Source organism: Somniosus microcephalus, chromosome 3 (genome assembly GCF_052327205.1).
Source record: "Somniosus microcephalus isolate GS21.2 chromosome 3, FLI_Smic_1.0, whole genome shotgun sequence".
NCBI classification, from domain to species: domain Eukaryota; kingdom Metazoa; phylum Chordata; class Chondrichthyes; order Squaliformes; family Somniosidae; genus Somniosus; species Somniosus microcephalus.
The window spans coordinates 27,701,778-27,728,783 of NC_140989.1; the positions used below are offsets into that span (position 1 = coordinate 27,701,778).

At 47.3% G+C, this 27,006-nt stretch overlaps 1 protein-coding gene across 1 annotated transcript in view; it reads right to left on the reverse strand.

The window, feature by feature from the left end:
• Positions 1 to 27,006, reverse strand: part of LOC147120926 (cation channel sperm-associated auxiliary subunit epsilon-like) — a 196,855-nt gene that overhangs the window by 116,606 nt on the left and 53,243 nt on the right. Inside the window, exon 8 of the mRNA XM_085979704.1 lies at positions 5,387 to 5,445. Coding sequence (XP_085835830.1) covers positions 5,387 to 5,445 — 59 coding nt within the window. The remainder of the gene's footprint in view (positions 1 to 5,386; positions 5,446 to 27,006) is intronic.

Below are 27,006 nucleotides of genomic sequence, written 5' to 3' on the forward strand. Positions count from 1 at the left end.
TCTCTCTTAACTTAGGAGGAATAATCACCCTTGTTCCATACATCAATGTTCCTTGACAGATGGACAGCTGTTCTCGTCTTGCTGAGAATGCCGGTAACAGTGGATCACCATGTGCTGGCCATCCCTTCACTGTCACTTCGTAGACCCGGGACAGTGTCGGGTCGTTCCTGGTTTCTCTTTCAATACTTGCATTGGTGACTGGTAAACATTCGATGATGGTCGAGTGAAATAACTCAACAGGGTCAACCGTCGGTGCCTCCTCCTCTGTAGGTAGTGGCAGGCGCGACAGCCCATCAGCATTACCATGCTGCTTTGTACCTTTGAATTCAATCTGATATTGATGTGCCCCTAGGAAAAGGGACCATCTCTGGAGTCTCTGTGCTGTCATCACCGAAACACCCTTCTTAGGGTTAAAAATGGATACCAACGGCTGGTGGTCTGTCAGAAGCGTAAACTTTTGGCCCTGCAGGTAATGATTAAACTTCTTTACTCCCCACACAAGGCTGAGAGCCTCCCTATCTATCTGAGCATAGTTGCGCTCAGCGGAGGTCAATGATCTGGATGCGAACGCGACTGGCCTCTCCAGGCCATTTGGCAACTTGTGTGAGAGTACTGCCCCAATACCATATGGAGAAGCATCACAAGCCAAACGAATAGGCAGTGTTGGGTTGAAGTGAGCCAACACTTCCTCTGAGGTGATCAATGCCTTGCTTTTGCGAAAGGCCCTCTTACAGTCCTCGCTCCACTTCCATGGTACTCCCTTCTGCAAAAGAGCGTTCAGCGGGTGCAGCACCGTGGATAAATTTGGCAGAAACTTATGGTAATAGTTAATCAACCCTAGGAACGACCTCAACTGGGATACATTATCCGGAGCGGGAGCCTTCACAACAGCTTCGATCTTGTCAGGAGACTTATGAAGCCCCTCCTGGTCAATGACATGACCACAGTACGAGATCCGCTTCTGAAAGAACTCACATTTCTGGCGATTAACTCGAAGTCCATATTCTTTCAATCTGGTGAGCACCAGTTCCAAATTTGCAAGGTGTTCCTCGTCATCATCTCCTGTAATCAGAATATCATCCAGGTAACATTGTGTGCCTGGAATTCCCTGTAATACCTGCTCCATGGCCCTCTGCCAAATTGCTGGAGCCGATGCCACTCCAAAAACCAGTCTATTATACCGGTACAAGCCTCTATGCGTGTTGATCGTGAGATACTGGCGTGACTCTTCCTCAACTTCCATCTGTAAGTACGCCTGCGCCAGGTCTATCTTGGTGAAGTGTTTCCCGCCAGACAACGAAGCGAAGATATCCTCAATCCGCGGAAGCGGATACTGCACCGTGTGAAGCACCGGATTAACAGTGATCTTGAAATCTCCACAGATGCGAACCTTCCCCGGTTCCCCCGGCTTGTTGCTCGATGAACGCTTCATGACGGGAACAATGGGCGTGGCCCACTCACTCCAGTCTACCTTAGACAGTACTCCTGAACATTCTAGCCCTTCCAGCTCAGCTTCTACAGCAGGTCGTATCGCATAAGGTACCGGTCTGGCTTTGAAAAATTTCGGGTTTGCATGTTCTTCAACCTTGATATTTGCCGTAATTCCTCTCCGTGTTCCCAGTCCCTGTTGGAACACCTCTTTAGCATCGTCCAATATTCTGGACAATCGTTTAGGTTTGACATCTTTTTTACCGGAATCTACCGTTAGTGTTTTTAAGGAATGCCAGTCCATATTTATTTTCCTAATCCACTCCCGTCCCAGTAGTGGTGGACCTCCCTCAGGTAGCACATATAAGTCCATTCCTCGGCTTTCTTTGCCCTTGTGGACCACCTTTACCTCTATCTTCCCGATGGGGTATACTCTTTGCCCCGTGTATGTTTTCAATACAATCTCCGTATCCCGTAGGGGAATATGTGGGAATAACCTTTTGTAATCTTTCTTATTCATGACCGTCAATGCCGATCCAGTGTCCAATTCCATCTTCACTTGGACTCCTGCTATCTGAAGTGTGACCCAAATTGTTTGGAGGTCTGCTTCCTTACCAACATTGTGTACTCTTAGACTACCCAGTTCATTACTGCTGGAGTCTGAATCTGACTTCTGTTCGTTCGAACTGTTCTCTGTCACCTTGTGTATCTTTCTGTACTTTTCCTGCGGTGACTTTTTGTTGCTGGTCTTCTTTCCTGACCGGCATACTTTAGCTATGTGACCAAGCCTGCCACATTTTCTGCATTCCTGATTTTTGAACCAGCACTGGTTCTGATCGTGCGTTGTCTTTCCACAACGATAACATTTTACTGTACCCAAGACCATTTGATTGGTGCTGAGTTCTGGTGACCGTAGCTGCATTTCTGCCGTGCCTTTCGCTGTGGCTTCGTGCGATGCTGCAATAGTGACAGCTTTATCAAGCGTAAGATCATTCTCCTCAAGCAGTCGCTTTTGTGTTCCTTCTTTTAACAATCCACACACAAATTTATCTCTCAGCGCATCTGCTAGTCCTGTTCCAAACTGACAGTACTTTGATAGCTTATGCAGTTCAATTAAAAATTCAGTGTTGCTTTCGTCTTTCAGCTGCGTTCTTCTGTAAAATTTAAATCGTTCCGCTATCATCAGCGGCGTGGGGTTTAAATGATTTTTCAGGACAGTAACAATATTTGCGAAAGTCTGATCCGCCGGTTTATCTGGTGATAGAAGGTGCTTCAATAGCCCGTATGTCTTCGCACCCATTGAGCTTAATAAGGTTAGTGCTTTCTCATCATCTGGTACCTTATTTGCTTTACAATAAACTTCCATGCGTTCTACATACGTGGTCCAATCTTCGATATCGCTATCAAAGGTATTAATGTTCCTATGTTTAGGCATCCTTGCAAGTTTTTAAAAATTTTTTTTTTTTAAATGGCGGCTTCCCGCGCTTGTCTTCTTCCCCCGCCTACTAAAATGGTGGCTTCCCGCGCTTGGCGGTCTTTCCCACGCTCGTCTTCTTCCCCCGCCGACTACAATGGCGGATTCCCGCGTTTGCCTTCTTCCCCCGCTGGCTGCAATGGCGATTGCCTTGCTGCTGCCGTTCTTGCCTCCCCAGTGGTTCTCAATTCCCCGACGCTGCTTTGCCTCGCAGCCCCGCTTGCAGCCCGGTCCTTTACACCGGCTGCGTTTGAGTTCTCCGCGGCTCTCGTGCCTTAAGCTGCCCCAGTCGCTGCGCCTCTCGGCCTCGATTGCAGCCCGGCCCTTTTTACTGGCCGTGGTCGAGTTCTCCGCCCTTATTCCTCCGTTTTCCCTCCCCTACTCCACAGCCAACGCGGCCGACTTTCTGCTCGTGTCGCTGATCGGCTTACCCACCACCGTGGTAGAAGGGATGATCACTGCCTGTCGCTGATGGAGGGCTTCATGGTCAGAATTTTTTTTCTTTTTAACCCGGGTTCTTGATGCCTCCCGTGCGATGGTGCTCAGCAGGGTGATGAGGGCGGATGCCTCTTCTCGACGCCCGTTCTGAGGACGAAGCTGCCTTGGATGTCAAACTGCCGCAGGGTAAGATCGGACTCGTCGCCGCTGTTGAGTCTGTGTGTCCCAGTTATGCGTATGATCAATCACTGGACACAGACAACAAGAATAACTTTTAACAGGTCTTTACTATTCGGAGGTCAGGGCTGAACTGCCCAGCAAATCCCTACACAACACTTATATACCGGTGTGGTCACCACCGGTATTACAGTATACAGTAGCCAAGAGAAAGTAGTACATCTCTTAAGGTAGTTCTCTTAAGGTGGAACAGGTTACATACACCACAGTACCTCTCATAGGTTTCATTCTTTTTGGGAGAACAATGTGTATCAAACTTCTTTAGCACATCGTCTAATTTTCCTCTGTTCTCCTCTGGATTAAATACAAATGTATTAAATACCTCTATCACCTGTGGGCCTGCAACCGTGAGCAGCAACGCTATTTTCCTTGCGTCTGGCTTTGTACCGTACCCGATGGCAGCAATGTAGAGTTCGAATTGTTGTTTAAAAGTCTGCCAATTGTAGTCGACATTTCCTGTGAGTTTCAAACGCTCTGGTGACTTCAAATTCTCCATGTCGCGTTGCACAATATTCAGCAGATCTTACCAATCCTGGTACCATGTTATGTTCATTAATAACTAGTCATTTTTATTAAGAACAGCTAGCACCGCACAAGTGCCAGGCAATGATTATCTCTAACATGAGAGTGTCTAATCATCACCCCTTGACATTCAATGGCATTACCATCGCCGTATACCCCAACATCAATATCCTGGGGGTCACCATTGACCAGAAACTTAACTGGACAAGCCACATAAATACTATGGCTACAAGAGCAGGTCAGAGGCTGGGTATTCTGCAGCGAGTATCGTACTTCCTGACTCCCCAAAGCCTTTCCACCATCTACAAGGCACAAGTCAGGAGTGCAATGGAATACTCTCCACTTGCCTGGATGACTGCAACTCCAACAGCACTCAAGAAGCCTGACAACATCCAGGACAAAGCAGCCCGCTTGAATAGCACCCCATCCACTCCCTCCACCACCAGCACACCATGGCTGCAGTGTGTACCATCTACAAGATGCACTACAGCAACTCATCAAGGCTTCTTCGACAGCACCTCCCAAACCCACGACCTCTACCACCTAGAAGGACAAGGGCAACAGGCGCATGGGAACACCATCACCTTCAAGTTCCCCTCCAAGTCACACACCATCCTGACTTGGAAATATATCACCGTCCATTCGTAGTCGCTGGGTCAAAATCCTAGAACTCCCTCCCTAACAGCACTCTGGGAGTACCTTCACCACACGGACTGCAGCGGTTCAAGAAGGCGGCTCACCACCACCTTCTCAAGGGCAATTAGGGATGGGCAATAAATGTTGGCCTTGCCAGCGACGCCCACATTCCAGGAACGAATAAAAAAAAATAGGCTCGCGCGTTTCCTATATTACAACAGTGACTACACTTCAAAAGTACTTAATTTGCTATAAAGCACTTTGGGATGTCCTGAGGTCATGAAAGACGCTCCATAAATGCAAGTCTTCCTTTCTTTTTCTTTTATTATTCAGAAGATATGCATCAGTATTACTTTGCTGCTGTAACAGACCAAAGCCAAACTTGACGTAATTGAACCCCGACTTTTGAATACTGATGAGGCCATCACCTGCCTCACACATCTCCCTAAACTGGGGAGTTAAAATAGTGGCCGGCTGCAGTGTGGCACGAACAGAGAGATAAGTACACTGCCCCTATTTTAAGCGCACGCATGCCCCGCTCCCATGGGCTCCGGGGAGGCGGGGGGGGGTGAAGATTCAAATTGGAGCTCAAACCATTGATTTTAAGGGCAAGATAAGTATCATGATAAAGATAAAAACAAACATACTTACAGGTCTGCTGTATAGTTTTCTGAATTCCTGTAGTCTTTTTGGTGCTGAAACCAAATTGACTAAAATGACAAACAGTTTCTTCAGTAATCTGTTAAGTGTGGGACCAAATGGCTCTAACATTGCCATCATAATTCACAGCATTGCTGTGATCTGTTAAAACTGCAATATGCACTGGTAAATATTACAAGTTAGCCCTCCTGACAAAGAGCCTTGTCTGATGAAACGACAGATCGCACCAATTGACCCTAAAGAGCTATGTCTTGGGCCTTACCGCAACATAAAACAGATGGCAGGCATGTTCTGCCCGTCGACTGCCCGCACTGTGCCAAATGTTAAAATCAGCCCCACAGACAGGATAGTGGAATGAGCAGGCAAATGGCAGACACATTTCATTGGGATATGGGTGAAGTAATACATTTTGGAAGACACAGAAGAGTATGGCTAGAGACCTAGGGGTTCAAATACATAACTCCCTGAAAGTGAGGGAGCAGGTAGATAAATCAAAAAAAGGCCAACACAATTTTGGGTTCATAAATAGGGGCATAGAATAAAGAAGTAATGATAAATTTATGTCAGCCTTGGCTCAGTGATAGCATTCTTGCCTTTGAGTCAGAATGTTGTATTCAAGTCCCAATCCAGAGACTTGAGCACATAATCCAGTTTAACACTTCAGTACAGTACTGAGGGAGCACTGCACTGTCAGAGGTGCCATCTTTTAGACATGACATTAAACTAAGGTCCCATCTGCCTACTCAGGTGGACATAAAAGATTCTATGGCACTATTTTAAGAAGAACAGGGCAGTTCTCCCCAGTGTCTAGGCCAATATCTATCTTTCAAACAACATCACTAATATACAGATTATCTGGTCATTATCTCAATGCTGTTTGTGGGACCCTACTGTGCGTAATTTTGCTGCCGCATTTCCCAACATTACAACAGTGACTACACTTCAAAAGTACTTCATTCATTGTAGCTTTGGGGTGTCTTGAAATTGTGAAAGGCACTATATAAATACATCTCATTTCTCTTATTTGGAAGGAGGAGAGCATGCCAGGGAATCTCAGAGATGCCATAATCGTGACCATCTTCAAGAAAGGTGACAAGTCCGATTGCGGTAATTACAGAGGAGTCTCCCTGCTGTCTGCCACAGGGAAAGTCATCGCAAGAATCCTCCTCAATTGCCTTCTCCCAGTGGTTGAAGAGCTCCTCCCAGAGTCGCAATGCAGATTTTGCCCACTAAGGGGCACAATGGACATAATCTTCACCACGCATCAACTACAAGAGAAATGCAGGGAACAGCAACAACCGCTGTACATGGCATTCTTTGACCTCACAAAGGCCTTCGACACCATCCTCAAATTTGGCTGCCCTCAAAAGTTTGTCACCATCCTCCACCTGCTCCATGACGACATGCAAGCCGTGATCCTGACCAATGGTTCCATCACAGACCCAATTCAAGTACGGACCGGGGTCAAGCAAGGCTGTGTCATCACACCAACGCTCTTCTCAATCTTCCTGACTGCAATGCTCCATCTCACCATCAGTAAGCTCCCCACTAGAGTGGAGCTAATCTACAGAACAAACGGTAAACTGTTCAACCTCTGTCGCCTCCAGTCCAGATCCAAGGTCGTCCCATCCTTTGTCATCGAATTACAGTATGCAGACGACGCTTGCGTCTGCGCATTCTCTGAAGCCGAACTCCAAACCATCGTCAACACCTTCACCGAAGCGTACGAGAGCATGGGCCTTACACTAAACATCCGTAAGACAAAGGTCCTCTACCAACCTGCCCCCATCACACAGTACTGCTCCCCGATTATCAAAATCCATGACGAGCCTTGGACAACGTGGACCACTTTCCATACCTCAGGAGCCTACTATCAACAAGGGCAGATGTTGATGATGAAGTCCAACACCGCCTTCAGTGTGCCAGTGCAGCCTTCGGTCACCTGAGGAAGAGAGTGTTTGAAGACCAGGACCTCAAACCCAGCACCAAGCTCATGGTCTACAGAGCAGTAGCGATACCCGCCCTCCTGTATGCTTCAGAGACTTGGACCATGTACAGTAGGCACCTCAAAGCACTGGAGAGGTACCACCAATGCTGCCTCCGCAAGATCCTGCAAATCCATTGGCAGGATAGGCGCACCAACGTCAGTGTTCACGCTCAGGCCAACATCCCCAGCATCGAAGTTTTGACCACGCTTGATCAGCTCCGATGGATGGGCCACATCGTCCGCATGCCCGATATGAGACTGCCAAAACAAACGCACTACTCGGAGCTCCGCATGGCAAGAGAGCCCCAGGTGGGCAGAGGAAATGCTTCAAGGACACCCGCAAAGCCTCCTTGAAAAAGTGCAACACCCCACTGACACCTGGGAATCCCTGGCCCAAGACTGCACAAAGTGGAGGAGAAGCATCCAGGAAGGCGCCGAACACCTCGAGTCTCTTTGCCGGGAGCAAGCAGAAGCCAAGCGCAAACAGCGGAAGGAGTGCACGCCAACCCAAGCACCCCACCCACCCGCCCCTTCAACCACCGTCTGCCCCACCTGTGACAGAGACTGTAGGTCCCGCATTGGACTCATCAGTCACCTGAGAACTCATTTTTAGTGTGGAAGCAAGTCATCCTCGGTTCCGAGGGACTGCCTAAGAAGAAGATATAAATACATCTAGACAATACTTATCATATCATAATAAGATTTAAGATAAAGATTGAGAAGGACATAAGTAAGACAAAAACCAAAGGAATAAATTGGAAAAAGCTTATTTTAAGGGGATGAGAATGGAACTAGGAAAAGTAAACTGGAAAAATTTACCAATAAACATAGAAATAGAACAGCAGTGGGAAAGGTTTAAAATGGTGATCAATAGAGTCCAGGAGAAATATATCTCACTTAAAAGCAAGGACAAACTAGTGAGTAATGGTACACGATGAATAAAGAAATAAGGGCTAATTTAAAACTAAAGATAAAGGCATACACTAAGTACATTGACAATAAAGGAGAGGACGAAGAAAGGGAATATGAATAAATTAGGAAAGAAGTCAAAAAAACAATTAGGAAGGCAAAGAAAAACTACAAAATTAAATTATCAAGGAATGTAAAAAGAAATAGTAAAGTATTCTACAGGCACATAAATAACAAAAGAAAAATCAGGATAAGGCCACTAAAGGATACACACAATAAACTCACAGGTAATGAAAGAAAGAAAGAAAGACTTGCATTTATATAGCGCCTTTCACGACCACCGGACGTCCCAAAATGTTTTACAGCCAATGAAGTACTTTTGAAGTGTAGTCACTGTTGTAATGTAGGAATGGCAACGAAATGGCAGAAATATAAAATAATGACTTTGCCTCAGTATTTAGCAGACTAACATGGTGGACATGACATTAGAAGAGATTTTAAAAAAATATAAAGACATTTAACATAGAAAGGGGGGAGACAATTGATAAACTAACCAACTCTAGAGGGGATAAAACCCCGGTCTGGGTGGATTGCATCTGTGCATATTAAAAGAAGTTAGGGAAGAGATAGCAGAGGCACTATTAAATATATAAAAAATTGTTAGAAAAGGGAATAGTGCCGGAGAACTGGCGGACAGCTAATGTAATTCCTATATTTAAATAGGGAGAACAAGTCCAGGGAACTATAGACCAATTAGCTTAACAAATCAACGGTAAGAAAGATAATGGCATCCTTACACAAAGATGTAATAGAAAAACATGTCGAAAGTGAAAATATAATAGTCAGCATGGATTCAAAAAGGAAGGTCATGCTCAACCAACCTTATTGAATTCTTTAAAGAAGTAACAGAAAGGGTAGATAAGGGTAATGTAGTAGATGTAATATATTTGGATTGCTAACAGGTCTTTGATAAGGTATTGCATAGTAAACTTGTGACTATGGTCAGAACATGTAGAGTTAAGGGATAAGTAGCAGAATGGACAGAAAGCTGGCTCTAAAACAGAAAACAAATAGTAGGGGTTAAAGGTAGTTACTTAAACTGGCATAAGGTGGGAAGTGGTGTTCCACAGGGATCAGTGCTGGGACCAACATTCCCGCTAAGGTGTCTGGGCACATGGCCATGCATCAATCAGGAGGTCCCGCGCAGACCGCTCAGCAGCCGTTGCCGCTGGAAAAGATACCACGCATGTGCGGCCATTGGTAGTAAATTTAAAGGGACAGTGCAAGAAAAAAAATCAGAGGGAATATTGGCTGGGACCACTGTTGTTCACCATTTACATAACAGATTTGGACTCGGGAATCAGAAGTACAATTTCAAAATTTACAGAAGACACCAAATTGTGGGGTACAGTTAATACAGAGGAGGGCTGTGACAAAATATAGCAAGACATTAATAAACTTGCAGAATGGGTGCGTAATTGACAAATGAATTTCAATATAGATAAGTGTGAGGTGGTACATTTTGGTAGGAAGAATAAGGAGGCTACATACAGCTTGGAAAATGAGTGCCTAGAGGAGCAGAGGGATCTGGGGTGTACAGATATACTTATCACTAAAAGTAGCAATGTAAGCACTGGGGATGGTGCAAAAAAGATTTACTGGAATGATACAGGAACTGAGAGAGAGGTTATACCTATCAGGAAAGATTGAACAGGCTAGGGCTCTTTTCTCTAGAAAAGATTAGACTGATAGAGGTCTTTAAGATTATGGAAGGGTTTGATAGATGTAGAGAAGATGTTTCCACTTGCGGGTGAGACCAGAACTACAATCCATCAATATATGATAGTCACTAATAAATCCAATAGGGAATTCAGGAGAAACTTCTATACCCAAAGAGTGGTTAGAATGTGGACTCACTACCACAGGGAGTAATTGAGGCGACTACCATAGATGCATTTAAGGGGAAGCTATAGATAAACACGAGGGAGAAAGGAATAGAAGGATATGTTGATGGGGTTAGATGAAGTAGGGTGGGAGGAGGCTCGTGTGGAGCATAAACACTGGCGTGGACCTGTTGGGCCGAATGGCCTGTTTCTGTGCTGTAAATACAATGTAATACTACTTAAATTTTTCTTTTGTACAAGACATTGGTTAGGCCCCAGTTAGAGTACTGTGTGCAGCTCTGGGTGGCCTGTTATAGAAAAGACACTAAAGCCATAGAGAGCATAAAAGTGTACATTGACAAGTATGCTGCCAGGGATGAGGAGTGACTTGCGCTATTGGCACTATTCCCACTGGAGCAGAAAAGACTAAGAGGAAATTTAATAAAGGTTTTTAAAATTATGAAAGGTTTAGACAGAGCGAATAGGGAAAGATTATTTCCTCTGGTTGAGAAGTCATAAATTTAAAAATGTCACTAAGAGAGTGTGGAGAGAGATTAGGAGAAATTTCTTTACAAGGAGGGTAGTTGGAGCATGGAATGTTTTGCCACAGGAAATGGTTGAGGCGAAGACTGTTGCATCTTTTAAGGAAAAATATTTGATCAGAGGAAGATACAGGGCTATGGAATAGAGCAAGGCAGTGGGATTGTTTTTGATAACTCTCGTAAGGCATCAGCACAGATACAATGGACCGAATGGCCTCCTGTTAACCTCTATGGTTCTATGAACTGGATGGCAGTGAATTCTGAACAATGACAGAGGTTGTTTAACTCTTTCGTTTTCCCTCCTTTCTCAGCTGTCCTGTTTGAGTTCTTAGTTTTATCTTATTTTTTGGTCTGAAATGGGCACATCCCAATTAGTTAAGCCCAGAGAACTTGGGGACCTACAACAATAACATGCATTTATTCGGACCTTTAACATTGTAATAGGTCCCAAAGTGCTTCACACGTGAGTCATATTGTTCGGGCATTTAACTTCCTTATTGATGACAAGTGCTTAAACAAGTGCATACTTTTTATAAACTGCTGTTTCTAAAGCACACTAACAATATCCAGACGGAAATTACTTATTTTAGGGGGGGGGGGGGGTATAATGTACAATACATTTTATGGGTTTTATTACATTACTGTGAAAAAGAGGCTAATACATGCAAGAATATTCATCAAGGCCGATTTTAACCCTTACATTAGCGGTAGAGTACTTGATGCTGTGTTCCTGCCTGTCACCAACTTAACCAGTTTCTTGAGTCAACTGAGGCACCCACCAGAGGCAGGCAGGGTTATGCAGAATGAATGGGTTAGAGAGTGAATTCGCGGGGTACAACGGGCATACAAATCAGGGTCCTATGATGCAATTAAAATCATTTTTACATAACAACAAAGTCCCGCCCAGTGCTCAAACCTACCAAGATTGATCTTTCAGAGCCACTGAAGCAGTATTTAAAGAGGCACTCACTTGCATATAGGATCTTTGTGCCAACTGGATTGCCAGGAGAGTTTCCAACTTCCAGCTTGTTTCTGATATATTTTGCCTATCGTACCCTCAGTAAGTGTTATCTGATTATGACAGGTGCTATTATTGACAATTTCATTTGGATGGAGGAACAGTTGCAGCAAAAGCCTCAGCAACTGCACCAGCAGCAGCTGAAGGGGGGGGGGGGGGGGGAACTACGCGGTGGAGGCCATACCTGGCACACAGGCCAAGAGTCACATTTTTGGATCTATCCGAGGAGCAGTGTGCCAGGAGCCTGTGCTTCTCCAGGCATGCTGTGGCAGATCTCTACAACCTCCTGCAACAGGACCTGCTGCCTGTTGGACCGGGGAGAGGGGGGTTGGTTTTATGCTGTGCCAATGGCTCTCAAAGTCACCACAGCCCTTAACATCTTTGTCACCGGTTCCTTCAAATCTGCAGCAGGAGACATCACCTGCATCTCCCAGTCTGCAGTCCACAGCTACATTAAGCAGGCCAACAATGCCCTGTTTACCAGGGCTAACCAGTGCATTACCTTCCCAACTGACCTCGACAGTCAACACAAGAGAGCTCAGGTATTTGCAGCAGTAGTTGGCTTTGCTCACGCCCAGGGCATCATTGACTGTTCACATGTTGCCATCATGGCACCAGAAGACCAGCCAGTAGCCTTCAGATGTTAGAACATGTCTGGAGGCTCCATGCAATATCTGCCATATAGTGATGCGCTGCATCCTGCACAAACTTGCCATACACAGAGGACTACATTTGGCGCAGATAAAGCAACAGCAGCCCTATGGTGTGCTGGTGGTCCCATGGCATTGATTATATTGCATTTGCTCAGTAGCAGTGGGGTAGCAGAGGGCTGTCATGAGCCATAAGAACACAAGAAATAGGGGCAGGAGTCGGCCATTTGGCCCTTCAAGCCTGCTCCACCATTCAATAAGATCATGGCCGATCTTCTACCTCAACTCCACTTTCCTGAACTATCCCCATATCCCTTGGTTCCCTTAATATTTAAAAGTCTATTGATCTCTGTCTTGAATATACTCAACGACTGAGCCTCCACAGCCCTCTGGGGTAGAGAATTCCAAAGATGCCCCACCATCTGAGTGAAAAAATTTCTCCTCATCTCAGTCCTAAATGGCCGACCCCTTATTCTGAGACTGTGACCCCTGGTTCTGGACTCCCCAGCCAGGGGAAACATCCTCCCTGCATCTACCCTGCCAAGCCCTGTAAGAATTTTGTATGTTTCAATGCGATCACCTTTCATTCTTCTAAACTCTAGAGAATATAAGCCTAGTTTACTCAATCTGTCCTCATAGGACAATCCCCCCATCCCAGGAACCAGTCTGGTGAACCTTTGTTGCACTCCCTCTATGGCAAGTATATCCTTCCTTAGGTAAGGAGACCAAAACTGTACACAATTCTCCAGGTGTGGTCTCACCAGGGCCCTATATAATTACAGTAAGATGTCTTTACTCTTATACTCAAATCCTCTTGTAATAAAGGCCAACATACCATTTGCTTTCCTAATTGCTTGCTGTACCTGCATGTTAACTTTCAGTGATTGGTGTACAAGGACACCCAGGTCCCTCTGAACACCAACATTTCCCAATCTCTCTCCATTTAAAAAACTCTGCTTTTCTGTTTTTCCTACCAAAGTGGATAACTTCACATTTCTCCACATTATATTCCATTTGCCATGTTCTTGCCCACTCACTTAGCCTGTCTATAACCCCTTGAAGCATCCTTGCATCCTCCTCACAAATTACATTTCCACCCAGCTTTGTATCATCAGCAAACTTGGATATATTACATTTGGTCCCCTCATCCAGATCATTGACGTAGATCGTGAACAGCTGAGGCACAAGCACTGATCCTTGAGGTACCCCACTAGTTACAGACTGCCAACCTGAAAATGGCCCGTTTATTCCTACTCTGTTTTCTGTCCGTTAACCAATCCTCAATCCATGCTAGTATATTACCCCCAATCCCATGAGCCCTAATTTTGTTTAATAACCTCTTGTGTGGCACCTTATCGAATGCTTTCTGAAAATCCAAATACACCACATCCACTGGTTCCCCCTTATCTATTCTGCTAGTTATAACCTCAAAAACTCTAACAGATTTGTCAAACATGATTTCCCTTTCATAAATCCGGGTTGACTCTGCCCAATCCTATTATTATTTTCTAAGTGCCGTGTTACCACGTTCTTTCTAGCATTTTCCCTGTCAGGCTAACTGGTCTGTAGTTCCCCGTTTTCTCTCTCCCTCCTTTCTTAAATAGTGGGGTTACATTTGCTACCTTCCAATCCACGGGAACTATTCTAAAATCTATGGAATTTTGGAAAATGACAATCAATGCATCCACTATCTCTATAGCCACCTCTTTTAAAACCCTAGGATGTAGGCCATCAGGTCCAGGGGATTTATTGGCTTTCAGTCTCATTAATTTCTCCAGTACTTTTTTACTAATACTAATATCTTTCAGTTCCTCATTCTTGCTAGACCCTTAGTTGTCCACTATTTCCGGGAAGTTTTTTGTGTCTTCTTCCGTGAAGACAGACACAAAGGCCGCGATTTGATCATTGGCGGCGGGTTTGGTGCGGGTCAGGTGGCCTGCAAGTTGTGGTCCTGCCTCCACTTTCAGTCGGTCAGAAATTAAAATTTTAACTTAATTGCCCTATTGAATCTCTGCGTGCACGCCACCCGACCCAATTAGTGGTTTCGGGTCTGCTGCACGCCTCTGCTGATGTCTGTCAGCCAGCTGCATTTAAGGGGCCCATGCAGCCTTGTTTTATTCTCATCCTTTTCTGCTGGTTTTCGTGTTGGTAACTGTACCCATGACTGCTGCAAGAGGCAAGGCCTCTCCCCACTTTGGTGATGACTCCCTCCATGCTCTTGTGGATGGAGTGAGAGGGCGCAAAGAGGTACTCTTCCCATCCTCTGGACAGAGGAAGCCTCCTCAGCAAAACAAAGCAGCCTGGCTACAAATTGCTGAGGAGGTCAGCTCCAGATCATAGTGTGCTCGCTTCTGCGTCCAGTGCAGGAAAAGGTTTAATGACCTGGTACGCTCAGGAAAAGTGAGTATAACATCACACTTACCCTCAATCTGCTCCCCATCTCCTCTCATCACCAGCACTCTGCATTGTCAACCTACTCCTGCACATCCCACTTTACCCTTACCCATCCCTCTCTCTTTATGTACAGAATCACTTCACTATTCGACTATGCAACCCTCACACTCGTTATGACTGTTATGCAATGCCAACAACTAACAATGCACAGGGAGGGCCCTTGGTATTGGTACCTCACTCCATCTTTGTCTCCTTCTAAGCATCTATGCCATGGATTCTTTACACTCACTCCATCATTCTCACTCAAACTGCACTTGTGTCCCTCATTGCAGGAAAAGAGAGCCCACAATAAGAGGGAGAGGGCCAAGACAGGAGGGCCACCTTCCATTGCCCATATGACCACCACTGAGGAGGCTGCACTTGAAATCATCGGAGGTGCTGAGGATCTGGAAGTGGGGGACGAGCAGATGGGTGCAGCAGAGCAAGCTGGTGACAGAATAGATTTGCATCCCTCTCATTTACATTGCATGAGTGACTAATATGGCATCTGATGCTCATACAGATTGAGTTATGATCATCTGCATAATTTGATGTGCATGCTACGTTAATATTACGGGCTCGATTTTAACTCAGGTGCGGGCTGTTGTCGTGTTATCCGAATTTCGTGTTTCCCACACGAATCTAAATGGATGTGGGAGATTGATGCAATTTTAACTCAATTGGCCAATTGATTTCCAACGTGTGGGAAGACTTTGCAAAGGGATTTTTCATGACTGAAAGTCCCCTCCGATGACGTAATCATTGCTGCTGCATTTAAGGTCCACAGCAAGCCTTGCTTCTTCTGCAGGCTTCCAAGCTTTCTCCATGTGGTGTCAGAGGGACCTGCAGGAAAGATGATAAGTGGGAGGGCAAGAGCAGCTCCTCGCTTTGACGAGGCGGCAATGCAGGCATTGGTGGATGGGGCTCGGGCCAACAGGGAGGTCCTGTTCCCTTCATCAGGGAGGAAGAGGCCTCCCACTCAGACCAAGGCAGTGTGGATGCAGGTGGCTGAGGAGGTCAACTCCTTGGGAGTCACCCGCAGAACCTGGATACAGTGCAGGAAAAGATTTCATGACCTTCAGTGCACTGGAAAAGTGAGTATGAATTTCCCATCACCCTCAATCTGATCCCCATTGCCTTTCCTCACCAGCACTCAGCTTTAGCAATCTCTTCCTCCACATCCCACTTGACACTGACATCCACGCACCCTTACCCATTCCCTCTCTCTCTATGCTCACATTCACATAACTATTCCACCATGCAGTCCTTACACTCCCTATCACTCTGATGCTTTGAACACAACTGACAACACACAGGGAGGGCCCTTGGTCTTGCAACCTCACTCCATCTTTGTCTCCTTCTAAGTATCTATGCTATGCAATCTCTACACTCATTCCTTCATTCTCACTCAACCTCAAATTGTCTCCCTCATTGCAGGAAAAGAGAGCTCACAACAAAAGAGAGCGAGCCAGGACAGGAGGAGGTCCACCCTCAATAGCCCACCTGACCCCCTGGGAGGAGGCCATCCTGGAAATCATGGGCATTGAGGATGATTTGCATGTGGGGGATGGACAGACGGGTGCAACACAGCAAGCTGGTGACAAAAGTTTCCCATCTCTCTCTTTGACATTGCATGAGTCGCTGATAATGATTGTGAAGCTGTAACAGATGCACTTATGAGCATCTGCAAAAAGCTATGTGCACGTAACCTTTGCATCACATCTCTGACTCTTTCCTTTACTCCCCCACAGGACCATCACAAGCATCCATCCCCCCTAGCCAGGAAGAAGAGGCTGAGCAGCCAGACTCCTCAGAGGAAGCTGCAACCTCTGAGGGTGCAGCTTCAGCAGAATTCAGCGCACCCAGCACCAGCGCAGACACTCACACCTCGGTGGGACCTTCGGGACATAGAGTAGTGTTGTTACCTGGTGTATCACAGCTCACAAGTGAGCATCAGCAGATTGTGGAGACAGGGACAGCAGTGGAGAGTCCTAGTCTGAGGGCGCAGGACTCTGCCAGCTCGGCTCAGCAGCATGTCGGCCCTCTGTCTCTGGGTCCATCCATAAGATCAGAGGTGATGGAACTCAAGGCACAGATGCAGGAGTCTCTGGCAGGTTTTGTCGCTAGGGTCGCTACATTTAGGATTAGGGTTAATGGAGAGTGCGGAGCGAATGGAGGGGTCCATAGCGAACATGAGCAGAGCCTTTGTGGAGTCATTGGGGCATGAATGCATCAACACGGAAAGGATGGCTACCTCCGTGGAAACGATTGCTACCTCCATGGTAAGGCTGGCTACCGTACAGGAGAGGATGGCTACGGTAGAGGAGAGGAGGGCTATGGCCATGGAGGAGCTTAGTCACCAGGATATGGAAAACATGGTCATTGTTCAGAATAGAATGACATCTCTTGAGGAGCGATGGGCATCTATTGAACAGAGAAACCAGACCTTCATGAAAGTCCTTCTGAGTAGGACTGCCATTGCAGATACAGGTCCCCATGCCCCCCTGATGTGCAGCAAGGTGCTTTCCGGCCACTTGCAGGTGCGGAGGGGGTCCTGACCCATGAGAGGGAGGTTGGTGGCAGACCTCAAGGAAGTGGGGGTTCCTCTCCAAGCGCTCACACTTCCATGCCACTGCAGAGCCCTCGGTCAGAGCCCCACCGGAGTCCACAGCCAAGTGAGATAGATGTCTCAACCCCTACACAGCCGCAGGAGCAGCAGACTGTTGACGATCCCTCACAGGCTCGCCACCCCAGAGGACGCCCGCCAAAGGTGTCGAGACAGGAGCAGCAGGAAAGTGAGCAAGGGGCCTCCACATCTGCTGAAGCCACAGGGGAAGCACTACATAGGAGCATGCGTAAGAGGAAGATAAAGCACAAGTAGTCACAAGGGTAGTCACTTGGGTGGAATTTTGTGTTTCGTGTAAAAATGCCATTACATCATAATTGTACATAAAAATTCTGATGGCAAATGTTGCAGTTGTGGCTTCTGTCATTTCGCTATTGGGGCTTCCACAGTGAGGCCTTAGGAATACTTGCAGCTGTCAGTATGGTGGTCAGCGTGCTAGGAATCCTCTGGTTCTTGGATATTGTTAATGCTCTGGTAAGAAGCTGCAAGGCAAAAGTGTTTGATTGACTAGGCTAAGCAAATCTGGCCAGGATGAGTGCATTCCTTGCATCTCGGGCAGCAATGTTCTTGCGTAATGCTGCCGCTGGTTGATGGGCCTCTGGAGGATGTTCGTTTTCGCCCTCCTCCTCCTCCTCATCTGAGGAGGATATGTGAGGAGCCACTTGGTCCTCAGGAATCTGCAAGCCATGACGCTGTGCCATGTTGTGAAGTGCACAGCAAACCACGACGATTCTGGAGACCCTGGCTGCTGAGTACTGCAGGGCTCCACCAGGTCTATCCAGGCATCTGAAGTGCATCTTCAGCAAACCGATGGTTTGTTCGATAATGGATCTGGTGGAAATGTGGCTGGAGTTGTAGCGCTCCTCAGCTTCGTTGGCTGGCCTCCTCAACAGCGTCATTAGCCACGTCCTCAGGGGATAGCCCTTGTCTCCAAGAAGCCATCCGTTAAGTTGGTCTGGCGGACTGAATAGCGGAGGCACACTAGACTGGCACAGTATGAAGGAGTCATGGCAACTGCCAGGGTACATGGCACAAACATGCAAAATCTCCTTCTTGTGGTCACACACCAGCTGAACGTTGAGGGAGTGGAAGCCCTTGCGGTTGACAAAAATACCTGGATTGTGATGGGGTGCCCTAAGGGCCACATGTGTGCAGTCAACGACACCCTGCACTCTTGGAAAGCCTGCCAAATGAGCTAATCCAACCGCTCGCGCCGTGACACTTGCTCGATCCTTGGTGAAATGGATGTGATTGTGCGCGAGGGCATCGGTTACCTGCATGATGCAAGTGTGTGCGGCCGCCTGGGAGATGCCGCTGATATCTGCTGCTGATCCTTGGAATGATCAAAAAAGTTGAGTGCGGTGGTGACTTTGATGGCCACTGGTAATGCTTGTCCACCTGGTCCTCTGGGCAGCAGGTCTTGCTGTAGCATTGCGCAAATGTCAGTCACTACCTCTCGCGAAAGTCGGAGCCACCTTTGGCACTGCTGCTCAGACATGTTGAGATAGGTGACCCTGTGTCTGTAGACCCTGGTTGGGGGGGTATCTCCTGCGCCGACGGGCTTCCAGGCGCTGGCCCCTTCTGGCCTGTGCAGCCTCAGATGGGTCAGCAGCAGCCTGGCGCTCCTGCTGCTGTTGTTCCTGGTTCTGCTGTTGCCACGGCTGGTGCTCGAGCCCCTCTAATGCCCAGATGGGAAGGAAATAAATGGCTCCCATGCTTCTGGTATATGCCTCCATTGAGGAAGCACTGAGTGAAGGTGGCAAGAGGGGTTTCCCAGGAGGCCACACTGGAGATGGGTGTGAGGCTCCAACCTTCCACAGGTGTGGTTAAGCCTTGTAAAAGTTGCCCCAGACCTCAGACCACTAAGTCCTGCCACCTGCAAATGATGGCTGATCAAATCTCTTCTTTAATGGTTGACCTGCAGCTGATAGTCAGCAATCCAATAGTGCTCCCGCCAGGTTTTACATTCGTGATTCCCACCAAGCGTGTTTTACTTGGGAAAAGGGTTATAGTTGCAAGGGCCTGTTAAAAAATAGGATTATAGAGGCCATTTAGTGGTAATTAAGGGCCTTAAAGACCAGTCCCACCTGTTGGATGCGGGACGGAGTCGGGACCATCAGGCACGCCTGAGTTAAAATTGCTCGGAGTCAGGAACCAGGTGGAGGGGGGTCCCGCACGCCAGTTTTTGCTATTTTAACCCCCCGCATGCCTCCAAGCCCGACTCCATGGCTCAATGAAAATTGAGCCCGTACATGTCTAACTCATGCCTTTACACCCCCACAGGACCATCGAGAGCCCCCTTCCCCACTGTCCAGGAGGAAGAGCCTGAAGACTCCTCAGAGGAAGCTGCAACCTCTGAGGGTGCAGTGTCAGCAGAATTAAGCGCACCCAGCACCAGTGCAGATACACACACCTCGGTGGGACCTTCGCGAGATACAGTAGTGTTGTCACCCGGTGTAATACATCTCACAAATGAGCATCAGCAGATGGTGGAGACAGGGACAGTAGTGGAGAGTCTTCGTCAGAGGCCATAGGGCACTCCCAGCTCTGCTCAGCTGCATGTGGACCCTGTGCCCCTGGGCCATCCAGAAAGAAAGCGGTGCTGGAACTCCAGGAACAAGTGCAGGAGTCTCTGGCAGGTTTTGCATCCAGGGTTACTGTGAGTGTGGAGAGGATGGAGGAGTCCATGTCTGACATGGGCAGTGCCTTTGTGGAGGCAACAGCGCATAAATGCACCACCATGGAATGGATGGCAACCTCCGTGGAAAGGCTGGTTATGGTCATGGAGGAAATAAGTCACCAGAGTCAGGAAAACATGGTGAATGTTCAGAATAGATTGACATCTCTGGAGGAGCGGTGGGCAGATATTGAACAGAGAAACCAGAGATTCATGGAAGTCCTTTTAAGGAGGACTGCCAGTGCAGATACAGTTCCTCATGGCCCCCCTGATGTGCAGCAAGGTGCTGTCCAGCCACTTACTAGCACTAAAGTGCTGCTGACCCATGAGAGGGATGTAGGTGGCAGGCAATAAGGAAGTGTGGGCTCCTCTCCAAGCGCTCACGCTCCCATGCCACTGCAGAGCCCTCGGTCAGGGCCCCACCAGAGTCCTCACCCAACTGAGATGGGCCTCTCAGCCCTTGCACAGCCGCAGGAGGAGCAGACTGTTGCCAAGACCCTCACAGGCTCGCAAACCCAGAGGACGCCTGCCAAAAGTGTCGAAGCAGGAGCAGCATCAAAGTGAGCAAGGTGCCTCCACATCTGCTGAAGCCACAGGGGAAGCACCACGTAGAAGCATGCGTAAGAGAAAAATAAAGCACAATTAGTCACAAGGGTAGTCACTTGGGTGTTCTGTTCTGTTGTCTTTTGTTCTGTTTAATATTTGCCATTGTCATCCTTTTGTTTATGTATTAAACAAAAGTGACGGCAAACAGTTGAAGTTCTGGCCTATGTGTTCTGGGAAACGAAATGTTGCACATTGAGGGCTCAGGGCGACTTGCATTTGTAATGATGTTGGTGAAAGTGATAGGAACCCACAGGTTCTTGTACATTGTGTATGGTGTGATAAGAAGGTGCCAGCCACATGTGTTTGATTCGTCTACGTAAGCGAATCTGGCAAAGATTAGTGCATCCCTTGCAGCAATGTGCTCGCGTGCTGCTGGAGCTGGCGCATCCGCCTCCACAAGGTCTTCCTCCTCCTCATCTTAAGAGGCAGCTTGTTCCTCAGGCAGCTGCAAGCCACGATGCTGTGCGATGTTGTGCAGTGCACAGCAGACCACGATGATTCTCGAGACCCTGGCTGCTGAGTACTGTAGGGCGCCACCTGATCTGTCAAGGCATCTGAATCGCATTTTGAGCAAGCTGATGGTTTGCTCGATGATGGCTCTGGTGGAAATGTGGTTGGCATTGTAGCACTCCTCTGCTTCGTTTGATGACCTCAACGGCATCATTAGCCACGTCTTCAGGGGATAGCCCTCGTCTCCAAGTAGCCATCCAGAAAGTTGGGTTGGCGGATTGAAGAGCGGAGGCACAGTAGACTGCCGCAGGATGAACGAGTCATGGCAATTACCAGGGTACTTTGCGCAAACATGCATAATGTTCTTCCTATGGTTACACACCAGCTGGACGTGAAGGGAGGGGAAACCCTTGCGGTTGACAAATACAGCTGGGTTGTGATGGGGTGCCCTAATGGCCATGTGTGCAGTCTACGACACCCTGCACCCTTCGCAAGCCTGCCAGCTTTGCAAAGCCAACCACACGAGCGGTTATACTTGCTTCATCCGTGGAGAAGTGGATGTAATTGTCATAAATCTCATCATCTACAAACTACCTATGAAATAACACTGGACGGCCAGCTGGTGGCGCCGTCCAAGGAGTATAAATACTCGGGCGTTGGCCCCAGCTTTCCGGGGACATTTTGTAAAGACAAGGAGCTAGTGGATACAACTAGACTTCCATGTTCTGAAACAAGTGGCAGCACGGTGGCATAGTGGTTAGCACTGTTGCCTCACAGCGCCAGGGGCCCGGGTTCGAATCTGGCCTCGGGTGACTGTCTGTGTGGAGTTTGCACATTCTCCCCGTGTTTGCGTGGGTTTTCTCCGGGTGCTCCGGTTTCCTCCCACAGTCCAAAGATGTGCGGGTTAGGTTGATTGGCTATGATAAATTGACCCTTAGTGTTAGGGGGATTTAATACGTGGGGTTATGGGGATAGGGTGGGATATATGTTGGTGTTGGTGTAGGGGTTACGGGGATTGGCTGGGATATGTGTCGGTGCAGGCTCGATGGGCCGAAATGGCCTCTATCTGCACTGTGTGATTTCTGTGAAGTTGATTAAAGCCTTGCTTTATGCTCAAACCAAGTGCGTAGTGAGTTTTATTACATCAGTAATTGTGCGCCTTTGCAAAGAGGGCATCGGTAACCTGTGTGATGCAAGTGTATGCGGGCGACTGGGAGATGCTGCTGATGAGCCCTGGAAGGGCCCTCAAGCAAAAAATTGAGGGCGGTGGTGACTTTGACAGCCACTGGTAAGGGGTGTCCACCTACTCCTGTGGGCTCCAGGTGTTGGTGCAGCATTGCGCAGATGTCAGCAACTACCTCTCGTGAAAGTCTCAGCCTCCTTTGGTACTGTTACTCAGTCATGTTGAGGAAGCTCATCCTCAGCCTGTAAACCATGTGTTGGGGGTATCACCTGTGGCGACGTGCAGGACTGCGCTGACACCCTCTGCAACATCAGGTGGCTGAGAAGGTTGGCGCTCTTGTTGTTGCTGCTGCTGTTGTGCCAGGTTTTGCTGCTGCCGCAGCTGCTCTTCCTCCGAATCTGAGGACCAGGATGGCAGAGTATGGTTCCCATGCTGTTGTTCAGTTGAGGACTAGAAGTTATACGGGCTAAGTCAATGTGGGGGGAGGGTTTTCCCATGAGGTCATAGTGGAGATGGATCTCAGCTTCACCACTTACAAGATCAGTAGACCTGCAAATAAATTTCCAAGACCTGAAAAAACAAAGTTCTGTCATCTGTAAGTGAGCCATGTTAGAGGTCCATTTTTATGCTGGAGCTGCAGCTGTCAAGAAGTCAGGCACTTGCTGAACCCAGCACAATCAGCTGGTGTGGTTTAACAAGCTGTTAACTGTCTTAAGGGCCTCTCCTGCCGCTTGGTGGCAGGACCAATCGGGATGCCCAGAGCCAGCATTTGGCAAAGTGGTGTGCAAGCGGGTTGATGGCAGAATCGCAACCCGCCATCAATCAAAACGATTTTAATCCTTGACCTGCCTCCAAACCCGCCCTCTCAGTGCTGATAAAACCGCAGCCAAAGTATTTGTTTAATTTCTCTGCCATTTCCTTATTCCCCATTATAATTTCTCCTGTCTCAGCCTGTAAGGGACCAACTTTTACATTCGCTAATCTTTTCCTTTTTACATACCTATAGAAGCTTTTACAGTCTGTTTTTATGTCTCTCACTAGTTTACTCTCATATTCTATTTTCCCTTTCTTTATCAATTTCTTGGTTCTCCTTTGCTGAATTGTAAAATCCTCCCAATCCTCAGGCTTACTACTCTTTTTGGCAGCATTATAAGCCTCTTCCTTTGATCTAATACTATTTTTAACTTCTCTTGCTAGCCACGGTTGGACCACTTTTCCTGTGGGATTTTTGTGCCTTAAAGGAATGTATATTCATTGTAAATTATGTATTAATTCTTTAAATGCTAGCCATTGCTTGTCCTCTGTCATACCTTTTAATGTAGTTTCCCAATCTACCTTAGCCAACTCGTCCCTCATACCTACGTACAGGAAACTTTGTGCTATCCGGCACCCACGGGACCGAGCTGCTGCTGTTGCCTCAAAACTTCCGGATAGACCAGCGTCAATGTTATCAGATAGGAGCTTTTCATCTCCGTATCTGACAACAAAGACTGTTGCTTAGCAACAGCTTGTCAACACTCGGCCCGTGGCTTGGAAGCGTCTCTGAAGCTGTTGCTAAGATACAGAGACACCTTCCAGAGCCTGCCGTATCTGACCACAAACACTGTTGCTCAGCAACAGCTTGTAAACACGCGGCCCAGTAGCTTGGAAGCGTCTCTGAAGCTGTTGCTAAGCTACAAAGAGCCTGCCTGTGAAAAGAATGCTAGGAGAAGAAAAAAACCTAACCAAAACGGCTGCTGATTTCTGCCGTTAGATCGAAGCTGCCGGACATTCAACCTCCGGATAGCACAAAGTTTCCTGTAGTTTGCTTTGTTTAGATTTAAGACCCTAGTTTCAGATTTAACTAAGTCACTTTCATACACAATATAAAATTCTATCATATTATGGTCACTCTTCCCTAAAGGCCTCTTTACTGCAAGGTTATTAATTAACCCTTTCTTGTTGCGCAATACTAGATCTAAAATAGCTTGTTCCCTAGTTGGTTCCTCAACATACTGATCTAGAAAACTATCTTGCATACATTGCATGAATTCATCCTCCACACTTTACTGCAAATTTGGTTTGCCCACTCTATATCTAGATTAAAATCCCCCATGATTACTGTATTACCCTTGTTACATGCGCCTCCAATTTCCTGATTTATACTCTGCTCTACATTACAGCTACTGTTTGGGGGCCTATAAACCCCCACCAATGTTTTCTGCCCCTTGCTGTTTCTTGGCTCCACCCAAACTGATTCTACTTCTTGATTTTCAGAGCTAAGATCCTTTCTCTCTACTGTCTTTATCCCATCCTTTATTATCAGGGCTACCCCTCCTCCTTTTTAAATTTTGCCTATCCCTTCTGAAGGTTATGTATCCTGGAATATTTAGTTCCCAACATTGGCCAATTTGCAACCATGTCTCCGTAATGGCTATTAGATCAAACCTGTTCATTTCTATCTGCACATTCAGATATTGTGCCTTTAGCTTTGACTTATTTTTCTTTTTCCCTGATGTCACTTTAGTCACTGATGCCTTATTACCTTTGTTAGTCTCTCTGTCCCTTTCTGACCCAGTTTATTTTTACTCCAAACTCTACTCTGCTTTAGAGCCTTGACATGTCTCACTGCTTTTAAATTTACTCTTTCCTGAATCCGCCCCCCCCCCCATTAGTTTAAAGCCCTGTCTCCTGCCCTAGTTATTCAGTTCGCCAGGACACTGGTCCCAACCCGATTTAAGTGGCGCCCATCTCAACGGAACAGCTCCCTCTTTCCCCAATACTGGTGCCAGTGCCCCATGAACTGAAACTCCTTCCTCCCACACCACACTTTGAACTATGCATTTAAACCTCTAATCTGTTTGTCCCTATGCCAATTTGCACGTGGCTCAGGTAACAATCCAGAGATGATTACTTTTGAGGTTCCGCTTTTTAATTTGGATCCTAGCTCCTCAAAACTCCCTCAGCAGAACCTCATTCCTAGTTCTACCTACGTCGTTGGTTCCTACGTGGACCATGACAACTGGATCCTCCCCCTCCCACTCCAAGTTCTTCTCCAGCCGAGAGGAGATGTCTTTAACCCTGGCACCAGGCAGGCAACACAACCTTCGGAACTCTCGGTCGTGGCTGCAGAGAGCAGTATCTATCCCGACTATACTGTCCCCTACCACAACTACATTCCCTTTCACTCCCCCCACTTGAAAGGCCTCCTGCACCATGGTCAGCCAGCTCATCCATCCTACAGGCTTTTCCCTCATCTACACAGTCAGTAAGAACCTCATAACTGTTGAACAATGGCAAAGGCTGAGGTTCCTCCAGCAGTGCACCTGCAGTCGGTCCCCTTACCTGCCTGAGGTGCAGTCACACCTTCCTGCGCCTGACCACTAACCAGACCTGTAGCACTACCTAACCTAAGGGGTGTGACTGCCTCCTGGATCAAAGTGTCCAGGTAACTCTCCCCATCCCTGATGCCCCGCAATGTCTGCACCTCAGACTCCAGCTCAAAAACTGAGCTGAAGTTCCTCAAGATGCAGGCACCTACTACGAACGTGGTTGTCCAGGATCACAATGCTCTCCACAAACTCCCACATGCTGCAGTTGCTGCACACCGCCTGCACTGCCATCCCTATGTGAACTTGATTTATTTAATTAAATTTGGAATTAGATAACATAGTTTACAGTGTAGTTTTCCTGACTACTTACTTGATCTAGATTAAGTTAAGGGTACTAAAATTAAATATCTACCTGTAACACAAAGTACAAGAAGTAGTGTAGGCAAAAAGCAACAATTTCTTCCCTCTCTTCTCCAAATTCCCACTCTTTCCAAATTCCCAACCAAAGCACTCTGTTCAAGTCCACTCCGTTTAAGCCCACACTGTGCAGACCGCTATGTGTGTAAGGAGTATCCCATTTCTCTCAGCAGCTATCCTATCATGTTGGTGGAAGGGTCGAATATTGAGGGATGGTTGAATATCGCAGGATTGCATCATGGCAGCCGTCTGGGTACATTTACGAATGCATGATCCTGTTTCTGTGATCAGAAACATTAATGGAGTGGTAGCCCTTCCTATTCACGAAGGCTGATGGCTGTTCTTCTGGTGCCCTGGTGGCAACATGTGTGTAGTCAATGATGCCCCGGACATGAGGAAAGCCAGCTACTGCTGCAAAACCTGAAGTTCTCTCGTGTTGACTGTTGAGGTCAATGGGGGAAGTGATATACTGATTTGCCCTGGCGAGCAAGGAATTGGTGATCTGCTTAATACAACTGTGTACTTCAGATGGGAAGATGCAGGCGATGTCCCCTTTGGACTGGAAAGAGTCAGTCACAAACAAGTGCTTGGTGACTTTGAGAGCCACTGGCATGCTTGACCCTCTGGTCCAGCAGGCGGCAGGTTCTGTTGAACGAAGTCTCCTTCAAAGGTTTGCAACAGCCTGCCTGGAGAAGCACAGCCTCCTGAGCCACTGCTCTTCAGATACATAGATCCATAGAAGATAGGAGCAGGAGTAGGCCATTCGGCCCTTCGAGCCTGCACCGCCATTCAATGAGATCATGGCTGATCATCCAAATTCAGTTCCCGGTCCCTGCCTTCTCCCCATATCCCTTGATCCCTTTAGCCTTAAGAAATATATCCAACTCTTTCTTGAATATACTTAATGAACTGGCCTCCA